At 38.9% G+C, this 12093-nt stretch overlaps 1 protein-coding gene across 1 annotated transcript; it reads left to right on the top strand.

The window, feature by feature from the left end:
* The first annotated feature begins 3114 nt into the window (after positions 1–3114).
* Positions 3115–9957, top strand: SPON1 (spondin 1, extracellular matrix protein). Its single transcript, XM_010017810.1, has 9 exons — positions 3115–3310; positions 4434–4574; positions 4907–4982; positions 5221–5403; positions 5715–5885; positions 5997–6164; positions 7073–7237; positions 8527–8790; positions 9095–9957. Exons 1-9 carry the CDS (start codon positions 3158–3160, stop codon positions 9256–9258), a joined length of 1485 nt encoding a protein of 494 aa, XP_010016112.1. The 5' UTR covers positions 3115–3157; the 3' UTR covers positions 9259–9957.
* The last annotated feature ends 2136 nt before the right edge of the window (positions 9958–12093 follow it).

Genomic DNA, 12093 nt, shown 5'->3' with positions numbered 1-12093 from the left:
ATGTGACAGGAATTGTCTGCTTCAGCTAACAAAAGCAGGATTCCCTAGGCTTGTGGGATTCTCAAGGTTGTCACCTAGAACTTACCTGATGTTTAGGATTTGATCTGCAACTCCTATTTGCCACTGGTTTTTTTCATGTATATGTGCAATGGAAGGAAAAGGGACATGTTTGTCTCTTACAGCAAATTCACATGAGTTACAAACTTTAGGCTTTTCCTGTGGGAATTACCAAACATGCTCAACTTGTCACAGACAAACTCTTTCCTAAAATTTAAAAGCCTTAAAATGACAATATATACTTGTATTGAAAGTAGAGATAAAGATGATGATCTACACTCCTGTTTTATCAGGTGTGTTGACAATACAGAAATGAAAAAGGTCAGGTTTACGATGCACTTGAGTAAATGCTAGATTCCTTCAGGGAGATCCATAGGCAAATCTTAAGACGCTTGAGCCTGATGTGTTGTTGAGGTATGCCTGGATGGATTTAGGTTCCTGCCAGCTTCATAAATTGTCATTCATGTGGAGGCTGGAAACATTTGAAATCTGCCATTTTATTAAAAACCCCAGTAAATAAAACCCATCAAAGATCTCTTAAGATCATGTAAGACCAATCAGTGCTTGTCCCTATGCCCAGGTAGTAGTTACTGACCATGCCTTAGATCAGCCCATTTCTCCTCCTTAATTACAGCAGCTCAAGAAGGACTCTGAATATTGGGCAACATTATACAACTGTGGTTCAAATTTGTATTCATACTGCTGACGAGTACCACACAGAAATTAATTAAAGAATAAAGTAGCAAGTGTAACAAATACATTTTATGATACATATAAATACTTCATTCTTGTCTGCACAAGAGTGGAGGAAAAAAGAGAAAAAACATGCCTCCATTCATCCTTTACTCCTTCACATCTGTGTCAAACAGCTACAGGATGAAATACAGTAAAATGGCCATAAAACTACCTACCTATCTGTCTTAAAGAAGGAGCAGAAGATAGGTAATTTTTTTCAGAGTGTTCTTTAATTGAAAAATGATGCAAGGCACAGATCTACTGATATAATTTAACACATGCAAAGACCTGAAGGCAAAGCACAACTCCTCCTGAAGTGTTCCTTTACACAGTTTCAATATTGATAGAGTTTAATTTAAATACACAAATATTTTTTATTCATATTAATAACATGATTAATATTTACTTTCCTAACAAAGTATTTGAAGCTTTAATTATATGTGCCTATCACAAGACTAACATGTGACAAAAGTTTTCCATTACTATGCGTCTAAAGTGATTTCCAACCCTCTGCTTTTAAACGGTATGACTGTATCTGCCTCTTGTTTTTCCTGAGAGCACATGTGCAGAGAGCAGTGAGTGTCATGCCACACAATACATACCAACTCAGTAGTATCAGCTCAGATGCTGGATGCAGTAGTGAGCAGCTCCACACAGCCCTTGCTTTTCCCCTGCAAAAGCTGACCCGTGACTCTATTCTGCATCTGCAATGTCCACATTAGATGCATTCTGACTCTAAAGATCACGTATACAAACACATATCTACTGTTTTGACTTCTGCTGTGTACTGCTTCAAATACGAAATTCCTATAGGGAATTCTTAGAAACCCATGTAATGCAGTAAATCCTTTAGTTAATTGAAGTCAGCTAGCAGGCTTTTTAAGGCTAATCACTGCTATGTACTTGACAAATATATCAGGATACTTACTCACAGACTGAAGTTGATACTGTTATTCATTATTTATTATTTTACATTAGACAAGTTGTTCAACTGAAATCAGAATTGGAACTGTCCTGGCAGGAGGGGGGAAAAGGGGGTGGGGGGGAAGTCACTGAGTCACTGGCGTCTATTTCTGGGAAAGGCAGGATTAATGTCATCAAACACTTTTAGAAACTGTTCTACTCAGAGTCCTTAGTTCAAGGACTTTACACAGTAAGAAACACTGGAACAGAAGTGGCCAGAACATTTCACCCATCAGCAAATGCCTGCTTCTGCATTTGCCTCTTGAGGATGAACGAGATAGAGACACTATTTTTTTTAGACATCTTAAACCCATGATAACTACTTAAAATCACGGTCTAGGGGCTGTTCAGTTTTCTAATATGCTGAGAATGCTATGAACTAGGAAAAATAGACCAATGAAATGCTGCATTTTTACAGGGACTCCAGCATTTAGATGCTTAAAAAGCAGTGTGTTTTAGCACAAAACACAAAAAACCCTGCAAAAAAACCAGACTTCAACTTGGCGCTCTATTGGCCCAAGTGGTGTAACTAAAGAAAACTTGGGTTGACACCAACCAGACCAGTATTTGGAAGAGCAGAATTGCCAAAATCATATTTGAAATACTTCTGCATTTGTTGTTGCTCACCAGAAGGATGCCATGAAGAGGTCCAGCTTCTCAACTGTGAACAGGAACTTCCAGCTCTGGCCTGATTTTATTTTTCATCTGCACAGGAATGGGATAGTTGCTCGTCAGCATCACAGAGCACTGCATGATGAATAAGGATTTGATTTCTTCATAAGCAAACGGCTGACAAAGGCTGGATGAATAGAGGCTCTTTCACATACATTGGCAGAAACCTACGAAAGTCTTGGCTGAACTCTCTAGAGCTGGCAGCGGCTATTCATCTCTCAGCTGAGCACTAAAACTCTATTAATGAGTGCCTTCGCACATACATACACAAGTAGTACTTCTAAGCACTTTTGGCATTAGAATGTCTATTCTCTTTTGGGGGTAAAAAGTATTCCAGCAGCCAAAGCCTCACGGTATTTCTCTGCTATTTTACTTCAATTTTTATTATTATTATTATATGACTAAGACATAAGCTGCTGCTGCTGCAGCTCTTTATTGCTGAATCTCTCACCCATTAAACTGTAAATCTCCTTGAACGATGTCAGACTTGTTTCTCAGATGGTACTTGGAGACTGAAACTAGACAGGGCTGAGCAGCTGTCCTCCCCCTGTCCTGTTTTTCCATCTCTCTGTACCAGTGTTGTGCCAGTGTTCAGCATTTCCCAGTCTGAAGCACGAGTTTCACTTCCCTCTAGCAGCAAACGAATGTAGCTGTTAACGCCTTCCTGTGGCCAATTTGCAGGAGAGCTGCTCCCTCTGCTGAGTTTTCTGTCGATCGTCACCGTCACCTGATGTCCTTCCTCACGATGCTCGGCCCCAGTCCGGACTGGAACGTGGGTTTGTCTGCTGAAGACCTCTGTACCAAGGACTGTGGCTGGGTTCAGAAAGTCGTTCAGGATTTAATACCCTGGGATGCTGGCACAGACAGTGGCATTAGCTATGAGGTATTTGTAATATATTCAATACATAAAGTTTATCTTAAGCAGTGAAGAATTAAAGCTACCTATCTGATCCATGGTAATGCCATACATGCCTTTATACTACTCTTGTAAAAATTTTGTTCATGATGAATTACAAGTCATTTAGACACATGCTACAGCTACTGTCTGGTTGTTGCATCTGAATTCCCTGAGCATTATTATTAATGGATAATATTACATTCACCTGAGATATTATTTTATTCATCTACTGAATAAATGGATGACTTAATCTGCTCAAAACTAAATATCAAGGTGTGCAACCCCTTTGATGCAGATCTGTGTGCCATCAGCAGCTACATCAACTTGAGTTTTCTACTGTTTCAACTCCAATGCCTACTATTCTGCTTCGCACAGAAAACTTAATTGTTCTTTACAGTGATTGAAACTCTGGAATTCTCATCATTACAAGATGCTAAAAATCATACATTTTCTCTGTCTCCATCACTCTCTCAGTCTAGGAAAAGATTCACATCATCCTCAGGTAAAGTCCTGGTTTTGACCAAACGAGTTATGTCACATTCATGAACTGGTTAGGTCTCCATAGGTGCTGAGTGTACCCATGCTGTCAGTCTGTAGAGAGTACAGACAGTTGACGGTAGACAAGAATAGTCACATCCTCAAACACTACACATACTCACTTTTCAGATGACAGAAGATGGCTGTTTTTTTCCTTTCAGAGCCGGTCTCTTTAGGACCTAAGGAATTTCTCCAGTTATATTGCAGCTGTGGAGGCATACTGAATATTTATTTTGTATTTAAGGCAGTTGTGTCTAACCACACAACAAGACTTACATCTTATTGTGAACCCAGCTTCAGGGTTGAACCCCAACATGTTGGAACTAGATGATCTTAAGGTCCTTTCCAACCCTAACTATTCTATGATTCTATGTCAGAAAAGTGCTTCCTGACAAAAAAAAAAAAATAAAATCCAACACCTTACCATTAAGCACAATTGTACTGAGTTCATCTTATATTAAAACCTCTCCAAAATGCTAAATTGGGAAATTTCAATTTCTGCAGATGAATTGTATTATTAATAATAATTATTTGTTTCTTTTTTAACAATTTTTTTTCTTCTTGACTGCAGTCTCCTAACAAACCTACAGTGCCTCAAGAAAAGATCAGACCACTTACAAGCTTAGATCATCCCCAAAGTCCATTTTACGATCCAGAAGGAGGATCTATCAAGCTCGTAGCCAGAGTTGTCATTGAGAGAATTGCACGCAAGGTATAATACATATATATAACACTCTTAAGCAAGCAAAACACCTCACTTCATAAACAAAAAAAAAAAATTTCCCCCAAATCTACCCTTTTTAACCTACCCCCAACAAAGATTATGGCAGAAAAGAACTAAAACTGTCTTAATGTATTATTTCTCCTACTTGTCGTAACAACTGCATCTGCTTGATTGGGGATTTTTTTAAGTATGCATAGGAATGAGAAGAGAAGAAAGTGCTGCAGATGCAATGGTGCCTCACAGTACACAGGGTTAGCCCCCCTCGCTGCATACATGTGTGAGTTTTCTGTAACCAATTCTCCACAATAATTTCTTTGCAGGGGGAGCAGTGCAATATCGTACCTGATAACATAGATGATATTGTGGCAGATCTAGCACCAGAGGAAAAAGAAGAAGGTACATTTTAAATTAGTTTGTGCTGTACTAACTTATATTTTGTTCCATTTTCCACTGTCATTTCTAGATAAAGTACAAAACTGACTTAGGAGCAAAAGCCACATTCAGTGTCAAAAAGTGATTTTGGCTTTCATCTTTTCTGGTATTTGCTATTAGCATCCAAAGTAATCACCAGTCAAGTAAAGAGAAGCAAACAGAAGACTATTTTTGACATTCGCTGCCTTTTCTTACTTTTTAGATGATACCCCTGAGACGTGCATATATTCAAATTGGTCCCCATGGTCGGCCTGCAGCTCTTCTACCTGTGAAAAGGGCAAGAGGATGAGGCAGAGAATGCTTAAAGCTCAGCTGGACCTCAGTGTGCCCTGCCCAGATACCCAAGATTTTCAACCATGCATGGGTCCGGGCTGCAGCGATGAAGGTAATAAAGAGGAAAGGATGGAGAAACTCTTGTAGGGTTTTCTCTTCCTTTAAAGTTCTTAAAGCTGTTGGTTGCTGCAGCATGCCTCAGGCTGTGGGAAAGAGGACTAATTGCCAAAGAATACAAACTGGATTCATCTTAGTTGCTGCACAAAGTACACAGAAGTAAAAAGGAAAGGAATGAAGTAAGCCGTCAAGGAAGGACAGAATGTGAGAGGCAGCATAAAAATGCCATTGCACACAAATGAGCAGCTACAGATTTATCCACAATTCTATTAATATTAGCAATTGAAATGGTTCTCTATATTTTAGATGGTTCCACTTGCATGATGTCTGACTGGATTACATGGTCCCCCTGTAGTGTTTCCTGTGGAATGGGAACGCGATCTAGAGAGAGATATGTAAAACAATTCCCTGAAGATGGTTCTATGTGCAAAGTGCCTACTGAAGAGACTGAGAAATGTATTGTAAACGAGGAATGTTGTAAGTATTTTATACAGCTTTGTAAATCCAGCCAATAGCAGGAGTACTGCCTGAACCATGTTTTCATATAAGCTCTACAAGTGAACGATTTTGTCTGTCCATTTTGAATAGCCCCTAGCAGCTGCCTTGTCACTGAATGGGGAGAGTGGGATGAATGCAGCGCTAGCTGTGGCATGGGGATGAAGAGACGACACAGAATGATCAAGATGACTCCTGCTGATGGATCCATGTGCAAGGCAGAAACTACGGAGGCAGAGAAATGCATGATGCCTGAATGCCGTAAGTGTCCATGAGTTTCTCTTCTCTTCTCTGCTGTAAAGATAGGCATTATTTCTGACATGTTCCTCCATCACACAGATAATATACGTAAACAAGAAACAATACTGCTTTTCCCATTCTCCTTAAAATTAGCTCCTTTAAGGAACGTGCATTAAGTACCACTTTCACCAGTAGGATGAGAATGTTAAGAAAAAATATTCAGTTGTATCCTATTACTGTATTACCCATACAGTGATGGTATATTAGCAAGCCATACCTAAGCAACTCTGATTTATGGAATATGAGGTATATTATATTTATGGAATATGAGGTATATTAATCATAAGGCTATAATAAAAGAGTGCCCTCTCCTTTTAGCCCATGAACAGTTCAGAAATTGAAGAGCTCCTTAAATGCAGTCAGCCAGACTCATCCTTACTGTGACTATTCATATTGTTCAATGTCAAGAAATGTTAAGATTTTCATGGAAGACAAAGAATTAAATTTTAAAAGATTTTTGGTAGACAAAATGTGGAAGTATCACATTTTAGACTATATCAATTTGAGTTTCAATTCATCCACTGCAACAATCCAGATTTTTTTTTTAGGAGTCGTGATTGAGACATACCTTCTTAAACTATTTATTTCCCAGGAGCACTGGGATTTTGCAGATATAAATAAGCTATCCAGAAAGATAGCAAAGAAAAGGTATGAAAATGAGGCAACTCTTTCAATTTAATGTAGTGTTTTCTGAGCATCTCCAGGAACATCATTCAGCTTATGATTCATTTTGTCCAAAGTGAAAACGAAGTATAATTGGTTGATGACAGATAGAACATAGTACATTTTCCACTTGTATTATTTTCAAAATGTGTAGCTTCATAATTTACGTACAATAACAATTCCTTACCTTTTTATTTTCATATTAGATACCATCCCCTGTTTACTCTCGCCTTGGTCTGAATGGAGTGACTGCAGTGTAACATGTGGGAAGGGCATGCGAACCCGGCAAAGGATGCTGAAATCTGCTGCTGAGCTGGGAGACTGCAATGAGGAGCTGGAACAAGCAGAAAAGTGCATGCTGCCTGAATGTCGTAAGTGTGGGAAACTCTCCAGAGAGAGATGGTTAATTATGAATGGCACGGTCTATGGGTCAGAACTCTATCACCAGTTTTTAGCATCACCTCTTAGGTAGGATAGCAACTGTGGATTTATTTTTTATTTTTTTTATTATTATTATTATTATTGTTATGGATTTTCATCTACCGAGAGCTAGAATACGGCCATGTCTTCATTTCTGCTTGCGCTACTGAACCCTATGCTGATGACCAATATTGCTTTGGGTATACGGTTTCTGCATATTTAACACACTACAAACTTCAGGCAACAGTTTGTGCAGTTCCCAGTAGTAAATAAGTCAGGATTATAAAACCTATCTTTTACTCAAATGCAGTGTGTGTGCTAGGAAGGAAGGAAAGAAGAATTAAAAACATCTCTGTGTTCTTTAGCTCACAGAAAGAGCACAAAAGAGACTTGGCCCATCTTTGATACATCTCTGAATGTTATCGTAGCTTTTTTACTGATCTACATATCCCTTTGCAACCAGGAATACATATGAGCAACTGGATGCTATGGAAACAGCTGCATTGATTTTTTACCTTACTCCACTAATATCTCCTCCCTTCTTGAGAGGTGCAAATTTCTAGTTGCTTTGCAGTCTTGTGAAGCAGGACAGCCCAAGGCACTGCTGAACAAGAAAGATATGATTGCTTTTAGTGTCCTGTTGCCAGCTGATTTATGAGGCTTTATAAACGAATTACAGTATTTTTCACAGGAAGTATTAATTAACTTGCTAGTTGAGCTTTTCTTAAATTATGTGAAATATCATTTTCATTATTATTCACTGGGGCTGTAAGTTTTAAGCAGTGCAGAAAGATGAAAACTTTTAAGACATAATACTATTAGCAGATCTCACTTATTGCATAATACTACCAGTAAAGCACAGCTTACATCTCAGAGACATCAGATTCTTCGTAAATATAACTCAATTTTTAACACCTTTTCATTATAAAACAGGCATATGGGTGGGAGAACTGAAGAAAGCACAGGGGAAGAATTATTTATACTTTCTTGGTAATTTTAGTGATCTGCCAGCACCACTCTTGAAAAAGAAATTGAGGAAAGTGTCAAATAATAATTCTGGCTAGAAACAGACTCTGAAAATTTTGACATGTAGCCTCACAACATTTGCTGAAAAGACTGGAGGCTTAAGCTGCATTCTTGTACTTAGGGTGTAAAAACTCATTAGGCACATCTGTGTGTTTCATCTTGACCTTATGTTTAGATCTCACAGCTTTCATGCAAGGTTTCTCATTCTTTGCAGCCATTGACTGTGAACTAACAGAGTGGTCCCAGTGGTCCGAATGCAATACCTCATGTGGAAAGGGCCATATGATCAGAACAAGAATGATTAAAATAGAACCACAGTTTGGAGGAACAGCATGCCCAGAAACTGTCCAGCGCACAAAATGTCGAGTCAGGAAATGCCTGAGAGGCCCAGGTATGGAAAAAAGGCGCTGGAAAGATGCCCGGGAGAAAAGGAGAAGTGAACAAGCAAAAAAAAATATAGATAGTGAGCAATATCCAGGTGAGTGTGAAACCATGTTTCAGTATGCTCATGTCTGTTTGTCTTTTCTGCATGACAGGAGTTTGTGAGCAGCTCCACTTCATGCATTTGAGTCTAGGGAAAGTTTTAGAAATAAAGCAAAGCATTTTTTCAGTGTCTGAGAAATGCACCTGAAGTACAGTCTACCGGGGTTTCTTAATTCCTACTGTAAGAACTAGGCACTGTGCTACCTTTAATTCAAAAGCTGTAAGTGTGCACACTTACACTGAGGTATGTAGGTTAGACTGAAATACTAAAAACTTACTCAAATGCCTTCTTTTTTCAGTTTGTAGGCTGAAGCCATGGACTGCTTGGACAGAATGTTCTACACTCTGTGGAGGTGGAATTCAGGAACGTTACATGATGGTAAAGAAGAGGTCCAAAAGTACTCAGTTTACTAGCTGCAAAGACAAAAAGGAGCTAAGAGCATGTAATGTTCATCCTTGTTAACAAAACATAAGGCTTCCAAGAGATGCACTCTGAGCTAAATGGAAAGTCAACCTTGGTCTGATTTTTAAAACAACAACAACAAAAATATAAAGTGTATATTAGTTTTCATTTTTTTGCAGTGTGGTTTGCTTTTTAGTCTTGCTGGTGCAAGAAATATATTTTATAAATATTTCCTCACAGGTTTATGCTGAGAGTAAATCTTTGATACTCCAGCCAGCCCTTAATGCATAAAAATAGTAAGTCATTATGAGTTATTTAACTAAAATACAGACATATCTGTGGACATGGAATAGCCATATAGAAACACTACTTGTAAAGACATGGGATGCATGCATATTAACATTACTAAGTTAAAATGACATGTTTCATATGTGGGAGGATTTCTCTCTCGATTAGAATTTGAAAATCCAAAGCAGTGCCTACGTGATTTCACAACTATGCCAAGGAGTAATATCAGTGATGCTGGTTCAATACTATTGAAGGTGCATGTGTATCATTTTACACTATTGGGTTAAGCTGATAGTTATAGTAATTATCCTGTATACTTTCCCTCACATGGATGCTACGGTCCATGCAAAATGGTCTTACTTTCTTTAAATCTTAAAAAGAAAATAATTTGTGCGGCTCCACAGTGGTGTCTGACCGCTACATAGTCATAGCCAAAACAGCAGACAAAGAAAACCTGTGAATGTCAGAATATATTTAGATGCCATATTCTTATATTGGGTCTGTACACTGCTTCTCAAAACATGCATGCAGAACTACTAGAAATTGGACAAAAACAGAGTTGCAACAGCTGTGTCACAGAAAGACTTCCACATGAGACACTAAAAAATTAGATTCAGTTTCATCAGGATGTTAATCACAAGCACAGAGAGAAAGAGGTTTATAAAATAATAATAATAGTAAGAAAAAGTTGATCCAGGTTCTCATGCACCCCTTAAAACAAAGGGAATGGAGCCTCCAAAATGAAATAATGACAGCCTCTTAACATATTAATTACAGATTAGCACAAGAATATATTTACAGCAGTCTCATTTATGTTTTTTTACTCAGAGTATAGGAGGATCTAAAATTTACTAAATTTGTGAGAATTTCTCATTTGTAGATATACCAGCCAGCATAAATGTCTTCCCTGACCACCTGAGTGATTAACAAACTGCCTGAAACTAGAAAACAACTCCTCACCATTCTAATTGCTATTTCACAGCATCTCCTACAGAGTTTAGCTCTGATCCCTACATGTAATCAGGTGTAGGACCAGCAAGACCTTGGGCTCCACTTGTTATTGGAATATAGCACTGTCCTGTAAGTTTAACAGTATAATGACAAAGATGAAAGGTGAAGGTGATGGGTTATCTTTTAGTCCAGGAAAGGCAGCAAAAAATCTATGTCTCTATGTAAGTAATAACAATGCACTGAAAGTAAAGACTGGTGATGTTGACACTTAAAACAAGCTTGAGAGAAATGAATGGAGAAAAATTTACTTTATAGTCTCTTTAAACCAGCCTGAGAACAATCCTGAGAACCTGGCACCCAGGTTTTAAGTGTCCACATTTGATGTGAAGCACAACCCATTGAGGCTGTTCAACCTCACCGTCACTATGCTGGGAATCCTCTCATTACCTTCCTGTACCCGAGTGGGTTAGATGGGCTGGCTGCATGACACTGTAGGGCTTTTCATCACCATTTCTCCACTGAACACTGCAGGGCCTGCTCAGGACTTCCACAGCTGTCGCATTCCACTCCCTTAAGGTATTTTACTGCTCTTTTTTAGATCTGGAATAAAGGGAGGACCAGGGAAATAATGGAACCCACTGCAGTGTTAAACCTCTCCTGCTGCTACTAAATGAAATGGGTGCAGGCCCATAGTGAACCAAACTAGGAGGGAAAAAAGAATACAAGGTTTAATGCTAAAACCAAACATTCCATATTTTGCACAGCTCGGCTGATTTAATAATATAATTCAGATAGTTTGCCTCCTTGTGCCTGTTGAAAAATTCTGCAGTTTATGTCTCTACAGCACCGTCATTACAGTGTAACAACAAAACTGTCCCTAGGTAATGACCTTACCTTGCACATTATCCTTTTATGACACCCCCCCCCCCCAAAAAAAAAAAAAAAGCAACCCTCCAACAAAAACCCCCAGTGGAATGACACAGATACTGGAGGAATGACCAGCTGAACATATTTCTGGTGAAGAATGACATTTCTGCAGGGAAGGGCTACAGTGATTCCTGCCAGGCGCTCAGCTGGGGCAGAGCTACATGAGCAGTCAAGACCCCCACACCACCTACCTTTGTGAGCTGCTCATGCTGAGCCCGACAGAGGCTGTGACTGTGGGTTTTGTAAACTTGGGTCTGTGAGAGCTTGGGACAGGGGGAGCTGAGGAACAAAGCTTGTCCTGAATGGAAAAAAAATGCTGTGAGTTTGTGGACTATATTTATCTCATCAACCATTACCACTTGTTCAAGTTAATCTTGCAAAATCATGCCTGTTTCTGCAAATAGTCAATTAAAAACAACATTGTATTTTCTTTTTCATGTTTGTTCCATTTTATCAACCAATTTTGGTTTTTAATTACTCCCTTTGCCAAAGGCTACATAGTCCAAATACACCTTTAGGTATGTAGGAAATACACAGCATCTTCCAATACGTGCCACAAAATCGTGCATTTAAACAATCTGGCATTCCTTTCACTGTGGTCCTTACTAATTCGATTCTCCATATATTTTTTGTTCCTCTTAGGAGGCTGTCCAGTGTGATTGCCAGTCATTTCTCTTAGGCTTATTAAACTAATGAATATTGGATTTCCCCCCCCCCCCCCCCCCCCCC

Source organism: Nestor notabilis, unplaced genomic scaffold, assembly GCF_000696875.1.
Source record: "Nestor notabilis isolate BGI_N333 unplaced genomic scaffold, ASM69687v1 scaffold17267, whole genome shotgun sequence".
Classification (NCBI taxonomy): Eukaryota; Metazoa; Chordata; class Aves; order Psittaciformes; family Psittacidae; genus Nestor; species Nestor notabilis.
The sequence above is the reverse complement of the archived record's forward strand: the minus strand, read 5'-3'. Positions and strand labels throughout refer to the sequence as shown.

Bases quoted from the DNA above. Each gene is read 5' to 3' on its own strand.
- SPON1 (XM_010017810.1), top strand. From the start codon at position 3,158: ATGTCCTTCCTCACGATGCTCGGCCCCAGTCCGGACTGGAACGTGGGT. The intron at 4,983-5,220 runs GTACATTTTAAA...CTTACTTTTTAG, and splicing joins ACCAGAGGAAAAAGAAGAAG to ATGATACCCCTGAGACGTGC. The intron at 5,886-5,996 runs GTAAGTATTTTA...CATTTTGAATAG, and splicing joins TATTGTAAACGAGGAATGTT to CCCCTAGCAGCTGCCTTGTC.